Below are 20,505 nucleotides of genomic sequence, written 5' to 3'. Positions count from 1 at the left end.
CTGTGATGTGAAGGGGGGCTGAGGACACTGATGTAAAGGTGGGGCTGTAATGTGAAGGGGGAGCTGAGGACACTGATGTAGAGGGGGAGGCTGTGATGTGCAGGGGGAGCTGAGGACACTGATGTAAAGGGGGGGGGGGCAGTGATGGGGGTCTGATGACACTGATGTAAAGGGGGAGGCTGTGATGTGAAGGGGGAGCTGAGGACACTGATGCAAAGGGGGAGGCTGTGATGTGCAGGGGGAGCTGAGGACACTGATGTAAAGGGGGGGCTGTGATGTGAAGGGGAGCTGAAGACACTGATGTAAAGGGGGGGGGCTGTAATGTGAAGGGGGAGCTGAGGACACTGATGTAGAGGGGGAGGCTGTGATGTGCAGGGGGAGCTGAGGACACTGATGTAAAGGGGGGGGGGGCTGTGATGGGGGTCTGATGACACTGATGTAAAGGGGGACTGTGATGTGAAGGGGGAGCTGAGGACACTGATGTAAAGGGGAGGCTGTGATGTGCAGGGGGAGCTGAGGACACTGATGTAAAGGGGGGGGGGGCTGTGATGGGGGTCTGATGACACTGATGTAAAGGGGGACTGTGATGTGAAGGGGGAGCTGAGGACACTGATGTAAAGGGGGAGGCTGTGATGTGCAGGGGGAGCTGAGGACACTGATGTAAAGGGGGGGCTGTGATGTGAAGGGGAGCTGAAGACACTGATGTAAAGGGGGGGGGCTGTAATGTGAAGGGGGAGCTGAGGACACTGATGTAGAGGGGGAGGCTGTGATGTGCAGGGGGAGCTGAGGACACTGATGTAGAGGGGGAGGTTGTGATGTGCAGGGGGAGCTGAGGACACTGATGTAAAGGGGGGGCTGTGATGGGGGGCTGAGGACACTGATGTAAAGGGGGGGCTGTGATGTGAAGGGGGAGCTGAGGACACTGATGTAAAGGGGCTGTGATGGGGGGCTAAGGACACTGATGTAAAGGGGGGGGGCTGTGATGGGGGGCTGAGGACACTGATGTAAAGGGGGGGCTGTGATGTGGAAGGGGGAGCTGAGGACACTGATGTAAAGGGGGGGCTGTGATGTGGAAGGGGGGGCAGAGGACACTGATGTAAAGGGGGGGCTGTGATGTGAAGGGGGAGCTGAGGACACTGATGTAGAGGGGGAGGCTGTGATGTGCAGGGGGAGCTGAGGACACTGATGTAAAAGGGGGGGGGGGCTGTGATGGGGGGCTGAGGACACTGATGTAAAGGGGGGGCTGTGATGTGAAGGGGAAGCTGAGGACACTGATGTAAAGGGGCTGTGATGGGGGGCTGAGGACACTGATGTAAAGGGGGGGGCTGTGATGGGGGGCTGAGGACACTGATGTAAAGGGGGGGCTGTGATGTGGAAGGGGGAGCTGAGGACACTGATGTAAAGGGGGGGCTGTGATGTGGAAGGGGGGGCAGAGGACACTGATGTAAAGGGGGGGCTGTGATGTGAAGGGGGAGCCAGACCAATATCTATGACTCCTGAATGCACACCTAGAACAATATTTGTCATTCTTGTCACCCCCAGGCGGACGTTTTGTCCTGAACACCTCGGGGGGAGATCAGGTTTTGTCTCCAGATCTTCAGGCAGAAGATGATGACATCACACAACGTTCTCCAGGACGAGATCCCGTAAATCCCGAGGAATCTTCTGATCAATCCGGTACTATGACGTCATATCTGAGATCTGATGGTGCGGGTCAATCAACGCCTCCATCCAACCCCGAGCAGTCTTCATTATGGGATGGAGGTTACACAGAAGAGCCTTCATGGCCACCTTCAGACTGTGAGAAATCACACCGAGCACTACTGAACCAGCAGATGAATCCCTCGGGACAGCGTCCTTTTTCATGCTCAGAGTGCGGGAAATGTTTCATTAGGACAGGACACCTTCAAATACACCAGAAAACTCACACGGGTGAACGTCCCTTTTCATGTCCAGTTTGCGGGAAATCTTTCACGGACAAAGGGACACTTAATAGACACCAGAGAATTCATACAGGGGAGCGTCCTTTTTCATGTTCTGAGTGCGGGAAATGTTTTATTCAGAAATGGGAACTTCTTATACACCAGAGGAGTCACACATGCGAGTATCCTTTTTTATGCGCAGAGTGCGGGAAATGTTTCACTTCGCAAAAAACCCTTTTAAGGCACCACAGAGTTCATACTGGTGAGCGTCCCTATTCATGTTCAGAGTGTGGGAAAAGTTTCACTCAAAAAGGAGAGCTTGATGAACACAAGAGAAGGCACACAGGTGAGCGTCCTTTCGCATGTTCAGAGTGCGGGAAAAGTTTTGTTAGAGTACAGCACCTTCTTACACACCAGAGAATCCACACGGGTGAGCGTCCTTTTCCCTGTTCAGAGTGCGGGAAATGTTTTACTGACAGAATAGGACTTCGTATACACCAGAGAAGTCACACCGGTGAACGTCCTTTTTCATGTACAGAGTGCGGGAAGTGTTTCACCGAGAAAGGAAAACTTCTCAGACACCACAGAATTCACACGGGCGAGCGTCCTTATTCCTGTTCTGAGTGCGGGAAATGTTTCACTCAGAAGCAACACCTTTTTTCGCATCAGAGGCGCCACAAGGGCGAGCGTCCTTTCTCCTGTACAGAGTGCGGGAAATGTTTCACCATGAAAGGATCCCTTGTTAAACACCAGAAAATCCACTCGGGTGAGCGTCCTTTCTCATGTGCAGAGTGCGGGAAACGTTTTGGCTTGAAAGAAGTCCTTCTCAAACACCAGAGGATTCACACAGGTGAGCGGCCTTTCTCATGCTCAGAGTGCGGGAAAAGCTTTACAAACCAAAGGAATCTAATCAGGCACCAGAAAATTCACAAAAAATGATGCTATTGATGGCTGCATGGTGGCATTTAACGGGAGAAGACGTTGGATACGTAGAGGAGTAAAAAAAAAAAAATGTTTTAAAGAGATACATCCTTGCCAAAGAGACATTTCAGTAAGAGGCGGAGTCTATGGGGCTGAGCCTCCTATTGGCTTCTATTGGTTTCTTGAAGGCCCCTGTGGGAGATCTGACTGTTGAAATTCCTGGTTCCTTTCCCACCCCCATTGGGATGTCTCCATGTCTATCTTTCCATTCTCAACAAGAAAGGTAGAAAGAGGGGGCGTGGCTTGGCCGCAGAGCAAGATGGACGCCTGAAGCCTCAGTTGCGCTCTGCCCGGAGATTTCTGGCAACAGTTCAGCGCCCTCGTCCGCCTCATCTTACTCCCGCTGGGATTAGTGAACCCTGAAGGACATGTCCCACAAGGAAAACAAAGTCTCGGGACTCCACAGGCCTACAGATTTTCTTCAGTAAGCCATCAATTGCATCCCGAAATGGTACAGAATAGACAGGGAGGCCAAGGAGGAATGACACCAACGCTTACAATGAGATGGTAGAAGCACGTGATGGCCAACGTAGACAAGAAGGCCAAGGGGGAATGACACCAAAGCTTCCAATGAGATGGTAGATGCACACGATGACCAATGTAGACAGGGGAGACAAGGGGGAATGACACCAAAGCCTACAATGAGATGGTAGATGCATCCGATGGCCAACGTAGACAAGGAGGAATGACACCAATGCTTCCAATGAGATGGTAGATGCACCCGATGGCCAACGTAGAGAGGGAAGCCAAGGGGGAATGACACCAAAGCCTAAAATGAGATGGTAGATGCACACAATGACCAATGTAGATAGAGATGCAAAGGGGGAATGACTCCAAAGCTTCCAATGAAATGGTAGATGCACGTGATGGCCAACATAGACAGGGAAGCCAAAGGGGAATGACACCAAAGCCTACAATGAGATGGCAGATGCACATGATGACCAACATAGACAGAGAAGCCAAAGAGGAATTGCACCGAAGCTTCCAAGGAGATGGTAGATGCACGTGATGACCAACATAGACAGGGAAGCCAAGGGGGAATGACACCAAAGCCTACAATGAGATGGTAGAAGCACGTGATGGCCAACGTAGATAGAGAAGCCAAGGGGGAATGACACCAAAGCTACTATGAGATGGTAGATGCACGTGATGGCCGACATAGATAGAGAAGCCAAAGGGAAATTACTCCAAAGCCTACAATGAAATGGTAGATGCATACAATGACCAACACAGACAGAGAAGCCAAAAGGGGGAATTACACCAAAGCCTACAATGAGAAGGCAGATGCACACGATGACCAACATAGACAGGGAAGCCAAAGGGGGGAATTACACCAAAGCCTACAATGAGATGGTAGATTCACGTGATGGCCAACATCGAGAAGCCAAAGGGGGGAATTACACCAAAGCCTACAATGAGATGGTAGATGCACACGATGACCAACATAGACAGAGAAGCCAAAGGGGGGAATTACACCAAAGCCTACAATAAGATGGTAGATGCACACGATGACCAACATAAACAGAGAAGCCAAATGGGGGGAACGACACCAAAGCCTACAATGAGATGGTAGATGCACTTGATGGCCAACATAGACAGAGAAGCCAAGGGGGAATGACACCAAAGCCTACAATGAGATGGCTGCCATTGTGCTACATGCTGGGGTCCTGTGCACTCCTTTGCCTTTAAGAGGGGTGGGCTCCCTCAGGTTCACCTGCCCTTGATCTATCCATTAAATGCATGTGCCTTTACTATGGGGACTCTGAAATTGTAGAGTTAGGACCACAGATTATCAGGGTGCCATGACGTGGCTCTGTGGCTTACGTATGTATTTGCAAATGTGTGCTAACTAAACCCCTGTTATAAACGCATACTGTTAGGTTAATTTGGTCATTAGCAAGCTGGCTGGCAAGTTGTCCAAGAACATTGTTCTCTCTCTTTTATTCACTATGTGATGCCTGTTTATGTGTCCTTGCTTCATAAGCCAGTTATAGACTTGGGCAGGTGCCCATTTTTATTTGGAATTACACCAAAGCCTACAATGACATGGTAGATGCACGTGATGGCCAACATAGACAGGGAAGCCAAGGGGGAATGACACCAAAGCCTACAATGAGATGGTAGATGCACATGATGACCAACGTAGACAGAGAAGCCAAGGGGCAATTACACCAAAACCTACAATGAGATGGTAGATGGATGTGATGACCAACGTAGACAGAGAAGCCAAAGGGGAATGACACCAAAGCCTACAATGAGATGGTAGATGCACCCGATGGCCAACGTAGAGAGGGAAGCCAAGGGGGAATAACACCAAAGCCTACAATGAGATGGTAGATGCACGTGATGGCCAACATAGACAGAGAAGCCAAAGGGGAATGACACCAAGGCCTACAATGAGATGGTAGATGCACACGATGACCAACGTAGACATGGAGGCCGACGGGGAATTACTCCAAAGCCTACAATGAGATAGTAGATGCACATGATGGCCAACATAGATAGAGAAGCCAAGAGGGAATGACACCAAAGCTTCCAATGAGATGGTAGATGCACGTGATGGCCAATGTAGACAGAGAAGCCAAGGGGGAACGACGCCAAAGCCTAGAATGAGATGGTAGATGCACGTGATGGCCAACATAGGGAAGCCAAAGGGGAATTACTCAAAAGCCTACAATGAGAAGGTAGATGCACGTGATGACCAACGTAGACAGAGAAGCCAAAGGGGAATGACACCAAAGCTTCCAATGAGATGGTAGATGCCCGTGATGACCAACATAGACAGGGAAGCCAAGGGGGAATGACACCAAAGCCTACAATGAGATGGTAGATGCACACGATGACCAACGTAGACAGAGAAGCCAAAGGGGAATGACACCAAAGCTTCCAATGAGATGGTAGATGCACGTGATGACCAACATAGACAGAGAAGCCAAGGGGGAATGACACCAAAGCCTACAATGAGATGGTAGATGTACACGATGACCAACGTAGACAGAGAAGCCAAAGGGGGAAAGACACCAAAGCTTACAATGAGATGGTAGATGCACGTGATGGCCAACATAGACAGAGAAACCAAGGGGGAATTACTCCAAAGCCTACAAGGAGATGGTAGATGCACATGGTGACCAACATAGACAGTGAAGCCAAGGGGAATTACACCAAAGCCTACAATGAGATGGTAGATACATACAATGACCAACGTAGACAGAGAAGCCAAGGGGGAATTACTCCAAAGCCTACAATGACATGGTAGATGCACGTAATGGCCAACATAGACAGGGAAGCCAACGGGGAATTACACCAACGCTTCCAATGAAATGGTAGAGGCACAGGATGACCAACATAGACAGAGAAGCCAAGGGGAAATTACACCAAACCTTCCAATGAGATGGTAGATGCACACGATGACCAACATAGACAGGGAAGGCCAGGGGGAATGACACCAAAGCCTACAATGAGATGGTAGATGCACGTGATGACCAACATAGACAGAGAAGTCAAAGGGGAATTTCTCCAAAGCCTACAATGAGATGGTAGGTGCACGTGATGACCAACATAGACAGAGAAGCCAAAGAAAAATTACAGCAAAGCCGACAATGAGATGGTAGATGCACACGATCAACATAGAGGAGTTCCAACACCCCAAAAGCAAGACTGCTGATAACCCAAAATTCAGAGGTATTCCTATATTTATCAATCACAAGATAATACCATATCTTTTGTAATTATTTCTCAAACTCCACCCCTCATGACCTCATCATTAATCGAGCACATAGAATCCTTGCATGTAAACATCTACCTGCCTCTACCTAGAGACGTATTGGTTCGAATATACTTCTTCCATGTCAAAGAACAACTCTTAGCAGATACTCCTGCACGCACTCCGATCCGTATTCGCATATCTCACTCTTTACAGATATTTCAGCTGTTACAGCTCAAGGAGGTTCCTCCAATCACCAAAGCACTCCGAGAGGGCAACATCCCCATAGGTCGGACTAATCCATAAGAATCCTGATGGCCTACCAAAATCAGATGGTGGCCATACTGATGCCAAAATCGATAACTAACTAGCATCCCCTCACGTCAGTCTTGGCAAACCAAAACACCCTCCAGAATTGCTGACTCCTAGTCCACAGCAGGTAACACCTAATTGTTCAGGATCTCCTCCCAACACCTTGCTGAGGTTTCAACAAATGGGTGGAAGGTGTTACATTTTTCTAAGGACATTTAAAAGAAAGGAGGCACACCGGTTTCCAGCAGGTGTGGCTCCTATGTTAGATGGTGACCATACTGACGTCAAAAGACGGCTTTAAAAAAATTCATAACTGGGGCCTTATCTCAGTCTTGGCAAACCAAAACACCCTCTAGAGTCCCCGACTCCTGGTCCACGGCAGGTAAAACCTAAATTTACAGAATTTCCATCAACACCTTCCTCTGTTATCGAAAAATGGGTGGACGATTTAGTTCTAAGGACATTCAGTCTCCAGCAGGTGTAGCAAGGAGTTTGTGCCAATCACCAAAGCACTCCAACAGCATAACATCCCCTACAGGTGGGCCTGCCCCACAAAAATCCTGGTGACCTACCAAAATCAGATGGTGCCCATACTGACGCCAAATAAGGCTTTCAACAAATGTATACCTGGAACCCTCCAGAGTCCTTGACCCCTGGTCCCTAGAGGGTAACACCTAAATCTGCAGGATTTCCTCCATCATCTGCTTCAGTTATCGAAAAATGGGTGGAAGATTTACTTCCTTCTAAGGATCTTTAGTCTCTGGCAGGTGTAGCAAGGAGTTTGCCCCAATCACCAAGAGCATAACATTCTGTACAGGTGGGACTACCCCATGAAAATCATGGTGACCTACCAAAATCAGATGGTGCCCATACTGACGTCAGAAGAAGGCATCCAGTCACACTGGATGATATCCGTAATGGGACTCCTAGACCTCTGAATTCTGACACGTTTCGAGGGCTTGCCTCTTCATCAGAGCCTCTATATGTTGTGCCCTTGACATTTGTTCCTTTGTGAATATAATACCACTTATTTATTCAATAAATGATCTTTTAAAAGGTAATGCACTAGGCCCTCTGTTTGTTTCTTTGTATGACCTTTAGCCTCTGGCAGGTGTAGCAAGGAGTTTGCTCCAGTCACCAAGAGCATATCATCCCCTACAGGTCGGGCTTACCCATGAAAATCCTGGTGACCTACCAAATTCAGATGGTGCCCATACTGATATCAGAAGAAGGCTTTAAACAAATCCAAAACTGGGGTCTTGCTAACGTCCCCTCACCTTGGTAAACCAAAACACCCTCCAGAGTCCTCAACTCCTAGTCCACAGCGGGTAACACCTAAATCTTCAGGATCATCTCCACCGCCATCTTCCTCAGTTATCAAAAAATGGGTGAAAGATTTACCTCTAAGGACATTTAGTCTTTGTTTGAATGGTGTAAACATTTCAAAGATGGCCGTACTGAGCCTGAGGCCATGCTATTTCTTACTGATGCTGGGCCCAAAATATGTTCTACCCCCCACTGGCCATACTCCGACCATCTTAACGTCTGAAGGACCATAAACTGGCCCTTTGTTTGAAAAGTTTAGATATAAAGCAGTATTCTTCCCACTGACACAAACAATGGGGCACTATTTCCACTGATAACACTTATGGGGTACTATTCCTCCCATTAATACCAACGATGGGGCACTACTCTTCCTCCTACTGACCACCAACCCTAAGGCCATGTTTATTCTAACTGATGGTGGGCATGAAATAGGTTCTACCCCCCACTCTCCATACTCCGGCCCACTTAACGTCTGAAGGACCATAAACCGGCCCTTTGAAACGTTTGGCTATGAAGCAGTATTCCTCCCACTGACACCAACAATAGGGCACTATTTCCACTGATAACATTTATGGGGTTCCATTCCTCCCATTAATACCAACAATGGGGCACTACTCTTCCTCCTACTCACCAACAACCCTGAGGCCATGCTATTTCTCACTGATGCTGGGCCTGAAATATGTTCTTCCCCCCGCTGGCCATACTCCGGCCCTGTTAACATCTGAAGGACCATAAACCAGCCCTTTGTTTGAAAACTTTGGATATGAAGCAGTATTCCTCCCACTGACACCAACAATGGGTCACTACTCTTCCTCCTACAGACCAGCAACCCTGAGGCCATGTTTATTCTTACTGATGCTGGGCTCAAAATATTTTCTACCCTCAATGGCCATACTCCAGCCCTCTTAACGTCTGAAGGACCATAAACCGGTCCTTTGTTTGAAAAGTTTGGATATGAAGCAGTATTCCTCCCACTGACACCACTTATGGGGTACTATTCCTCCCATTAATACCAACGATGGGGCACTACTTTTCCTCCTTCTGACCACCAACTCTGAGGCCATGCTATTTCTTACTGATGCTGGGCGTGAAATAGGTTCTACCCCCCACTGACTATACTCCCGCCCTCTTAACTTCTAAAGAACCATAAACCGGCCCTTTGTTTGAAAAGTTTGGATATGAAGCAGTATTCCTCCCACTGACACCAACAATGGGTCACTACTCTTCCTCCTACTGACCACCAACCCTGAGGCCATGTTTATTCTTACTGATGCTGGGCCTGAAATATGTTCTGCCCCCCACTGGCCATACTCTGACCCTCTTAAAGGCTGAAGGACCATAAACCGGCCCTTTGTTGAAAAGTTTGGATGTGAAGCAGTATTCTTCCCACTGACACCAACAATGGGGCACTATTTCACTGATAACACTTATGGGGTACTATTCCTCTCATTAATACCAACGAGGCACTACTCTTCCTCCTACTGACCACCAACCCTGAGGCCATGTTTATTCTTACTGATGTTAGGCATGAAATATGTTCTGCCCCTACTGGCCATACTCTGGCCCTCTTATCGTCTGAAGGACCATAAACCGGCCCTTTGTTTGAAAAGTTTGGAGACTCTTGAAATAGAGGAACCATACAAGAATCTGGTATCCACTAATAGAAGACAAGACACATATTTGCCAACAGTCCCGGATTTCCCGGGACAGTCCTGTTATTTTTTTTTTAAATTTAATTGTCTTGCCTTAGCTACGTCCCAAGTGGTGTCCTGGGATCAGAGCCGGGGGGGCATTGGAGGCAGAGGTTTTACATTGATGTCACCTGTACATTTACCGACAGGAGGCGGGACAGAGAATAAATGATTGACCACCATGGTGTAATGATAATCAGATCAAGACATTGTAACAAAAATGTATATATTGATACCATTATTTTGCTGTATAACCTGTGTGTGATCATCAACATCACCTAATAGAAGAAAGGATGGCGGGGCCGAGGAACGTAACCTAGACTGTAGTATTTATATTAAACACAAGGTGGTCATCTCACATATCTTTTATGGAGCACAAGGACAGGAAGTGTGGTCAGGTACAGACAGGAAGTTCCGGGTGAGAGGTGAGTCAGGCGGAAGTAGAGAGGAGACATTGGTGGAAGTGGTTGTAGAGGAGGTAAGAAGATCTTATTTTATATTTACATCCAGTAACCCCCCCGTCATGTCCGTCCTCTTCCTCCACCGTCATGTCCGTCCTCTTCCTTCATCGTTACTGTGATGTCTTTTATGGTTTATAGACTGGATACGTCCTAAATATAGAGCCATTTATCTAACCGTCCATCCAGAGCCTCTGGTTTATAGACCGGATACGTCCTAAATATAGAACCATTTATCCAACCGTCCATCCAGAGCCTCTGGTTTATAGACCGGACACGTCCTAAATATAGACCCATTTATACAACCGTCCATCCAGAGCCTCTGGTTTATAGACCGGACACGTCCTAAATATAGAACCATTTATCCAACCGTCCATCCAGAGCCTCTGGTTTATAGACTGGATAAATCCTAAATATAGAGCCATTTATCCAACCGTCCATCCAGAGCCTCTGGTTTATAGACCGGATACGTCCTAAATATAGAGCCATTTATCCAACCGTCCATCCGGAGCCTCTGGTTTATAGACCGGACACGTCCTAAATATAGAGCCATTTATCCAACCGTCCATCCGGAGCCTCTGGTTTATAGACCGGACACGTCCTAAATATAGAACCATTTATCCAACCGTCCATCCGGAGCCTCTGGTTTATAGACCGGATACGTCCTAAATATAAAACCATTTATCCAACCGTCCATCCGGAGCCTCTGGTTTATAGACCGGATACGTCCTAAATATAGAACCATTTATCCAACCGTCCATCCAGAGCCTCTGGTTTATAGACTGGACACGTCCTAAATATAGAACCATTTATCCAACCTTCCATCCAGAGCCTCTGGTTTATAGACCGGATACATCCTAAATATAGAACCAAATCTCCATCCTCCATTAAGCTGTCTTGGGGTTGTCGGCTACAGTACAATTTCTAATCGAGGCAGCAGAAGGAAAGAACATCCTTACAGTACATAGAATAAGGGATAAAGCTTCTGAATGTTGTGATTTGATGGAAGTGATGCTGCAATTCTGTACCTCATAGTATGTTGGTGGAGGATTGTTGGTTCTCTTTGGCTCCACACCATAACTTGACTGATTGTCCTATTTTAATCACGTGATCTTGAAAACCAATCACAGCACAAATGCCCCCAGACCTGTTTTGGTGGAGTTGGCTGTCAGGGTGACATCAATGTGCCCAGTACATGCAGTGTCCAGTGACACCAATAGTACGGGGCTCACAATATAGATATTCCTGGCCACTGTGTGCACAGAACAATGTCATGTCTACAGTGATATGAACAAGGTTTGCAATATAGTATGAGAATACTTTGGAGGTGTCAGAACTATGGAGGAACTAAGCAGGAACTATGGAGGAACTCTGTGCAGACATTATTTGCCCCAGTACAGTCCAGATAATTCTCAGTTTACTCTTCGTCTACAGAGAGGAGAGTCCTGTTCATATGAGGAGGAGGTGAGGAGGATCCTGAGGGTATTTCGAAGGACACAAGGATCTCTACAAGGACGTCATGATGGACAATCAGCCGCCCCTCACATCACTGGGTAAGAGGAGACTTTATTGTAAAGGAGAGAGCAGTACGGAGGATCCACCTAGATCCCCCATCATCTGATAAACACATAGAAACAATGGATTCAGTCAGTATGTGTGTTTCTTACAGATGGATCCAGTCATGGGAACCCACCAGAGAGATGTCCTCGTCCTCTGTATTTCCAGGATTCCACACAGGAAGGTCACACCATCCCTCACCATCATCAGGTAGATGGATCCAGTCATGGGAACCCACCAGAGAGATGTCTCCGTCCTCTGTATTCCCACGATTCCACACAGGAAGGTCACACCATCCCTCACCATGATCAGGTAGGTGGATCCAGTCATGAGAACCCACCAGAGAGATGTTCCTGTCCTCTGTATCCCCGGAATTCCACTAATAATGGGAACTCACCAGAGAGATGTCCCCGTCCTCTGTATTCTTGGGATTCTATACAGGAAGATCACACCATCCCTCACCATCTTAAGGCAGATGAATCCAATAATGGGAACTCACCAGAGAGATGTCCCCATCCTCTGTATTTCCGGGATTCCATACAGGAAGGTCACACCATCCCTCACCATCCCTCACCATCATCAAGTAGATTGATCCATTAATGGGAACCCACCAGAGAGATGCCCCCATCCTCTGTATTCCCGGGATTCCATACAGAAAGATCACACCATCCCTCACCATCATCAGTTAGGTGGGGCCAACCATGTAGTCCTAAAATATAGTCTAAGCTACGTAATCTCGTTTCTTTTTATCAATGTTTTTTTTGGACTTTAGGGTGAAGAACTGAAAGACATCAAAGTTGAGATCAAAGAAGAAGAAGAGATGTTGGTTACTGAAGATCAGCAGTCTATGGAGGAGAGAGATCCTCTGTATTCCCGGGATTCCACCCGAAAAGACCACACTCACGGAGACAATGATCAGGTAGATGGGACCGGCAAAAAGTAACAAAAACAAAGTACATTTTATGGGATGAAATTCTTCTATGAAGTCTCTTTCTCCTTTTATTCTGTCATCTTTGGGGTTTAGGATGAAGATCTGGAAGACATCAAAGTTGAGGTTAAAGAGGAAGAAGAAGAGATGTTGGTGAGTGGAGATCAGCAGTCTATGGAGGAGGAGGAGATGGTCCTGGAAAGTAAACTGGAGGAACCTTCTCTACATACGGACACAAGTAAGTCATAAACATTAAATGAAGAATCAGTTCACATTTTGAATTCCTATATACGAGTATGAAGGATGTATTTACATTGTTAGATGGGTTGATGTCCATCAAGAGTGTCCACTCCAAAATGGAAAAAAAAATGGAAACACAATCCTAAACCTACAGTATATCCAAAGGATCTCCTGAATGTATATGTGATTTTTTTTTTTACACTTTTCTTTAAAAATGTTCTTACAGATGGACGCTTTTTTCGGAAAACCTCGTGGGGAGATCCGATGTTGCCTCCAGGTTTCAAGGCAGAAGATAAAGACATCACACAACGTTCTCCAGGAGAAGATCTCATTACTCCACCTACACATCACAGACCTTCCCATCTGGGGAGATCAATGGATTCTTCTAATCCTGAGGAATCTTCTGATAAATTCCATACTATGACTTCAGATGTCCATCTAAGATCAATGGATCCTTCTAATCCTGAGGAATCTTCTGAACATTTTCAAGATATCCACCTGAGATCTCACAGTTCGGTTCAATCAACACATCCATCTAACCCCAAGGAGTCTTCTTTATATGACAGAGGGAGTTTATTTTCCTCTTTAGAATGTGAGAACCCTCACACTAACAACAGAGCACCATCTAAACAGCGGAAAAGTCACACGGGAGAGCGTCCTTTTCCGTGCTCAGAGTGCGGGAAATGTTTTACGGACAAAGCAACACTACGTAGGCACCAGAGAAGTCACACGGGTGAGCGTCCTTTCTCATGTTCAGAGTGCAGGAAATGTTTCACTGATAAAGGAACGCTTCATGGACACCAGAGAATTCACACAGGAGAGCGCCCTTTTTCTTGTTCAGAGTGCGGGAAAAGTTTCCCCTATCAAAGAAGCCTACTGTTACACCAGAAAACTCACACTGGCAGACTTCCTTTTTCTTGCACAGAGTGTGGGAAATATTTCATTACGAAACAATACCTTCGTATACACCAGGGAATTCACACAGGAGAGCATTCTTTCTCCTGTTCAGAGTGTGGGAAATGTTTCACTATGAAGCAAAACCTCCTTAAGCACCAGAGAATTCACACAGGCGAGCGTCCTTTTTCTTGCTTAGAGTGCGGGAAAAGTTTCCTTACCAAAGAATATCTTATCATACACCAGAGAATTCACACGGGCGAGCGTCCTTTCTCATGTTCAGAGTGCGAAAAATGTTTCATTAAGAAACAAGACCTTCTTAAACACCAGAAAAGTCACACGGGCGAGCGCCCTTTTCCTTGCTTTGAGTGCGGGAAATGTTTCACTACCAAGAGATACCTTGTTCAGCACCAGAGAATTCACACGGATGAGCGTCCTTTTCCATGTTCGGAGTGCGGAAAATGTTTTATTTCTAAACAAAAACTTATTGTCCACCGGACCATTCACACAGTCGAGCGTACTTTTTCCTGTTCGGAGTGCGGGAAATGTTTCACTACGAAAAGATACCTTGTTCAGCACCAAAGAATTCACACGGGGGAGCGCCCTTTTTCGTGTTCAGATTGCGGGAAATGTTTCACTCAGAAAATAAGCCTCCTTAGACACCAGAAATGTCACCTAGGTGAGCATCTTGCCCATGTCCAGAGTGCAGCAAAGGCTTTACGGTCCTAGAAAATCTAATTAGGTGTCAGAGAATTCACACTACCTGATTGCTGGTGGCAACTGTATGGTGGCATTTGACTGATGAAGCAGTCCAATACGTGGGAGAGTCTTTCTCAACCTTTGTAACCTGGAGGAACCCTTGAAATAACTTTTTTTGGGTTCAAGGAACCCCTGATGATAATTCTATATCTACAGCTCACAGTACATTAGTGTGAAGGTCACTGGGGAGAATGCTCCTCACACTTGTGGTCAATGAGAAGAACGCTCCTTACGCTTGTGGTCACTGAGAAGAATGCGCCTCACACTTGGGGTCATTGGGAAGAATGCGCCTCACACTTGGGGTCATTGGGAAGAATGCGCCTCACACTTGTGGTCATTGGGAACAATGCTCCTCACACTTGTGGTCATTGGGAAGAATGCTCCTCACACTTGTGGTCAGTGGGAAGAATGCTCCTCACACTTGTGGTCAGTGGGAAGAATGCGCCTCGCACTTGTGGTCATTGGGAAGAATGCGCCTCGCACTTGTGGTTACTAGGAAGAATGTCCCATTATTGTTATCAGTGGGAGGAATAATGTCTTGTATCAGTGGGAGGAACAGTGCCCCAAGGGCCAGATAAAGGCAACCAAAGGGCCACATCCGGCCTCTGGGCCACATTCACTATATCCGCTCTCCCCGGATCCCGCATTCACTATATCCGCTCTCCCCGGACCCCGCATTCACTATATCCGCTCTCCCCGGACCCCGCATTCACTATATCCGCTCTCCCCGGACCCCGCATTCACTATATCCGCACTCCCCGGACCCCGCATTCACTATATCCGCTCTCCCCGGACCCCGCATTCACTATATCCGCTCTCCCCGGATCCCGCATTCACTATATCCGCTCTCCCCGGATCCCGCATTCACTATATCCGCTCTCCCCGGACCCCGCATTCACTATATCCGCTCTCCCCGGACCCAGCATTCACTATATCCGCACTCCCTGGACCCCGCATTCACTATATCCGCTCTCCCCAGACATATGCGACTTCTATCAGTATCCAGCAGAGCTTGTAGGAGGAGTTTTCATTTTGCCCTAGGAGGATGCAGAACCCCTGACCTCTGTCTGGACAGCGCTGATTGGCCCTGTGCTCTCCAAAACAAAAGAAAAACCCTTTCTAGCAGGAGATAAGAGAGTGGGGGTAGAGGAAGAAGGGGAGAATCAGAGAAGACAGGATCAAACAGCCTTTTTAACCCCTTAGGTTCCACAGTGAGTATCACAAGCATGCTTTGCTACATCTACAGACTGATTGTACTGTTGGGGGTCCAGTAACACTTTATCATCTATCATAGATGTCTAGGATGAGGGTCTGGCAGAGAAGGAGAATCGCTGGCCATGTAATAAAGGAGCCCAGGCTGTTGCCCGGCATCACACATTTGCGGCTTTACTGAAGAAGGTGGTCCCATCAGTACAAATGTAATATATTTGACTCCAATTTATACTCAATTTATATGATTTTCATTTGATTCAGTTTTATTGTCTGTTAATTATTTTTTTCTTAACAATGGAAAATAAAAAGGTCAGCTCTTCTCCTTTCGATATTCTGTTCTGAGTCCCTTTTTTGGGGGAGGGGTAATATTAAAAATTCATATTCAGCCGTCACCGTGCCCTATCGAGCGATCGGCTCAGAAACACGTAACAGGATTCTGTTAATACCACCAGACAGTGACCCCCCCCTCCCAGGACATCCGAGGTATATCGTATTTAGTCTCTATAGAATGGTAATTTCATGATGAACAATAATTGGTGGGTCACCACATTGCAGCGTGCAGTACAATCACGATTTGAAGCCATACACAAACAAAAAGAAGGCGCACCAGCCTAGCGCATTATATTTATAGCCAATTTATTGATAAAATTATATGTGATAAGTGATATATTCATAAAGCAATGTGTATACAAACTCATCGATGTATATGCAGGAACAAAGTGTACGGGATTATATTCACAAGAAGGAGCCACGCAGGTCCGGAAGGCTGACACGTTTCGAGGGGAAAACCCCTCTTTCTCAGAGGTGTGTAGGGGGCTGCTTTGAAAGCAGTGGTTTGGTGGGCAGCATTGGAGGCAGAGGTATAATGAGAGGGGAGGGCATTGGAGGCAGTGGTGTGCTGGGAGGGCATTGGAGGCAGTGGTGTGCTGGGGGAGCATTGGAGGCAGTGATGTGCTGGGGGGGCATTGGAGGCAGTGATGTGCTGGGGGGGGCATTGGAGGCAGAGGTATAATGAGAGGGGAGGACATTGGAGGCAGTGGTGTGCTGGGGGGGAGGCAGAGGTATAATGAGAGGGGAGGACATTGGAGGCAGTGGTGTGCTGGGGGGGAGGCATTGGAGGCAGAGGTATAATGAGAGGGGAGGGCATTGGAGGCAGTGGTGTGCTGGGGGAGCATTGGAGGCAGTGATGTGCTGGGGGGGGGGCATTGGAGGAAGAGGTATAATGAGAAGGGAGGACATTGGAGGCAGTGGTGTGCTGGGGGGGGGGGGGGCATTGAAGGCAGTGGTGTGCTGGGGGCATTGGAGTCAGAGGTATAATGAGAGGGGAGGACATTGGAGTCAAAGGTGTGCTGGGGGGGCATTGGAGGCAGAGGTATAATGAGAGGGGAGGGCATTGGAGGCAGAGGTGTGTTGGGTGGCATTGGAGGCAGTGGTCTGCTGGGGGGGCATTGGAGACAGAGGTGTGCTGGGTGGCATTGGAGGCAGTGGTGTGCTGGGGGCAGTGGAGGCAGAGGTGTTCTGGGGGGGCATTGGAGACAGAGGCGTGCTGGGGGGCAGTGGAGGCAGTGGTCTGCTGGGTGGTAATGGAGACAGAGGTGTGCTGGCGGGCATTGGAGGCAGAGGTGTGCTGGGTGGCAGTGGAGGCAGAGGTGTGCTGGGGGCAGTGGAGGCAGAGGTGTGCTGGGTGGCAGTGGAGGCAGAGGTGTGCTGGGGGCAGTGGAGGCAGAGGTGTGCTGGGTGGGCAGTGGAGGCAGAGGTGTGCTGGGGGCAGTGGAGGCAGAGGTGTGCTGGGGGCAGTGGAGGCAGAGGTGTGCTGGGGGCAGTGGAGGCAGAGGTGTACTGGGGGCATTGGAGGCAGAGGTGTGCTGGGGGGGCATTGGAGACAGAGGTGTGCTGGGTGGCATTGGAGGCAGTGGTCTGCTGGGGGGGCATTGGAGACAGAGGTGTGCTGGGTGGCATTGGAGACAGAGGTGTGCTGGGTGGCATTGGAGACAGAGGTGTGCTGGGTGGCATTGGAGGCAGTGGTGTGCTGGGGGCAGTGGAGGCAGAGGTGTTCTGGGGGGGCATTGGAGACAGAGGTGTGCTGGGGGGCAGTGGAGGCAGTGGTCTGCTGGGTGGTAATGGAGACAGAGGTGTGCTGGGTGGCATTGGAGGCAGAGGTGTGCTGGGTGGCAGTGGAGGCAGAGGTGTGCTGGGTGGCAGTGGAGGCAGAGGTGTGCTGGGGGCAGTGGAGGCAGAGGTGTGCTGGGTGGCAGTGGAGGCAGAGGTGTGCTGGGTGGCAGTGGAGGCAGAGGTGTGCTGGGTGGGCATTGGAGGCAGAGGTGTGCTGGGTGGCATTGGAGGCAGAGGTGTGCTGGGTGGCAGTGGAGGCAGAGGTGTGCTGGGGGCAGTGGAGGCAGAGGTGTGCTGGGAGCAGTGGAGGCAGAGGTGTGCTGGGTGGCAGTGGAGGCAGAGGTGTGCTGGGGGCAGTGGAGGCAGAGGTGTGCTGGGTGGGCATTGGAGGCAGAGGTGTGCTGGGTGGCATTGGAGGCAGAGGTGTGCTGGGTGGGCATTGGAGGCAGAGGTGTGCTGGGTGGCATTGGAGGCAGAGGTGTGCTGGGTGGCAGTGGAGGCAGAGGTGTGCTGGGTGGCATTGGAGGCAGAGGTGTGCTGGGTGGCAGTGGAGGCAGAGGTGTGCTGGGGGCAGTGGAGGCAGAGGTGTGCTGGGAGCAGTGGAGGCAGAGGTGTGCTGGGAGCAGTGGAGGCAGAGGTGTACTGGGGGCAGTGGAGGCAGAGGTGTGCTGGGTGGGCATTGGAGGCAGAGGTGTGCTGGGTGGCAGTGGAGGCAGAGGTGTGCTGGGTGGCAGTGGAGGCAGAGGTGTGCTGGGTGGCAGTGGAGGCAGAGGTGTGCTGGGTGGGCATTGGAGGCAGAGGTGTGCTGGGTGGCAGTGGAGGCAGAGGTGTGCTGGGGGCAGTGGAGGCAGAGGTGTGCTGGGAGCAGTGGAGGCAGAGGTGTGCTGGGTGGCAGTGGAGGCAGAGGTGTGCTGGGTGGCAGTGGAGGCAGAGGTGTGCTGGGTGGGCATTGGAGGCAGAGGTGTGCTGGGTGGCATTGGAGGCAGAGGTGTGCTGGGTGGCAGTGGAGGCAGAGGTGTGCTGGGGGCAGTGGAGGCAGAGGTGTGCTGGGAGCAGTGGAGGCAGAGGTGTGCTGGGTGGCAGTGGAGGCAGAGGTGTGCTGGGTGGGCATTGGAGGCAGAGGTGTGCTGGGTGGCAGTGGAGGCAGAGGTGTGCTGGGTGGGCATTGGAGGCAGAGGTGTGCTGGGTGGCATTGGAGGCAGAGGTGTGCTGGGTGGGCATTGGAGGCAGAGGTGTGCTGGGTGGCATTGGAGGCAGAGGTGTGCTGGGTGGCAGTGGAGGCAGAGGTGTGCTGGGTGGCATTGGAGGCAGAGGTGTGCTGGGTGGCAGTGGAGGCAGAGGTGTGCTGGGGGCAGTGGAGGCAGAGGTGTGCTGGGAGCAGTGGAGGCAGAGGTGTGCTGGGAGCAGTGGAGGCAGAGGTGTACTGGGGGCAGTGGAGGCAGAGGTGTGCTGGGTGGGCATTGGAGGCAGAGGTGTGCTGGGTGGCAGTGGAGGCAGAGGTGTGCTGGGTGGCAGTGGAGGCAGAGGTGTGCTGGGTGGCAGTGGAGGCAGAGGTGTGCTGGGTGGGCATTGGAGGCAGAGGTGTGCTGGGTGGCAGTGGAGGCAGAGGTGTGCTGGGGGCAGTGGAGGCAGAGGTGTGCTGGGAGCAGTGGAGGCAGAGGTGTACTGGGGGCAGTGGAGGCAGAGGTGTGCTGGGTGGGCATTGGAGGCAGAGGTGTGCTGGGTGGCATTGGAGGCAGAGGTGTGCTGGGTGGCAGTGGAGGCAGAGGTGTGCTGGGTGGCAGTGGAGGCAGAGGTGTGCTGGGGGCAGTGGAGGCAGAGGTGTGCTGGGAGCAGTGGAGGCAGAGGTGTGCTGGGTGGCAGTGGAGGCAGAGGTGTGCTGGGGGCAGTGGAGGCAGAGGTGTGCTGGGAGCAGTGGAGGCAGAGGTGTGCTGGGTGGCAGTGGAGGCAGAGGTGTGCTGGGTGGGCATTGGAGGCAGAGGTGTGCTGGGGGCAGTGGAGGCAGACTGGGGGCATTGGAGGCAGAGGTGTGCTGGGTGGGCAGTGGAGGCAGAGGTGTGCTGGGTGGGCATTGGAGGCAGAGGTGTGCTGGGGGCAGTGGAGGCAGAGGTGTGCTGGTTGACATTGGAGGCAGAGGTGTGCTGGGGGCAGTGGAGGCAGAGGTGTGCTGGGTGGCATTGGAGACAGTGGTGTGCTGGGGGGGGGGGGGTGCATTGGAGGCAGAGGTGTGCTGGGGGCAGTGGAGGCAGACTGGGGGCATTGGAGGCAGAGGTGTGCTGGGTGGGCAGTGGAGGCAGAGGTGTGCTGGGTGGGCATTGGAGGCAGAGGTGTGCTGGGGGCAGTGGAGGCAGAGGTGTGCTGGTTGACATTGGAGGCAGAGGTGTGCTGGGGGCAGTGGAGGCAGAGGTGT

At 50.2% G+C, this 20,505-nt stretch overlaps 1 protein-coding gene and 1 pseudogene across 2 annotated transcripts in view; both read left to right on the top strand.

Moving 5' to 3' along the window:
* LOC149440501 (uncharacterized) overlaps positions 1–7,979 on the top strand; it is a 62,569-nt gene extending 54,590 nt beyond the window's left edge. The window contains exon 20 of the mRNA XM_089658511.1: positions 1,920–7,979. Within this exon, the coding sequence (XP_089514637.1) occupies positions 1,920–2,861 (942 nt within the window). The 3' untranslated portion in view covers positions 2,862–7,979. The remainder of the gene's footprint in view (positions 1–1,919) is intronic.
* Positions 7,980–10,358: 2,379 nt separating this feature from the next.
* Positions 10,359–14,750, top strand: LOC149440500 (uncharacterized; annotated as a pseudogene). The gene is made up of 6 exons (XR_016307603.1): positions 10,359–10,413; positions 11,828–11,946; positions 12,063–12,262; positions 12,723–12,869; positions 12,975–13,116; positions 13,345–14,750. The product of XR_016307603.1 is annotated as an uncharacterized LOC149440500 (transcript).
* The last annotated feature ends 5,755 nt before the right edge of the window (positions 14,751–20,505 follow it).

Source organism: Staurois parvus, unplaced genomic scaffold, assembly GCF_062004578.1.
Source record: "Staurois parvus isolate SC_StPar_1 unplaced genomic scaffold, SC_StPar_1.0 ptg001079l, whole genome shotgun sequence".
In the NCBI taxonomy this organism is placed as follows: domain Eukaryota; kingdom Metazoa; phylum Chordata; class Amphibia; order Anura; family Ranidae; genus Staurois; species Staurois parvus.
The sequence above is the reverse complement of the archived record's forward strand: the minus strand, read 5'-3'. Positions and strand labels throughout refer to the sequence as shown.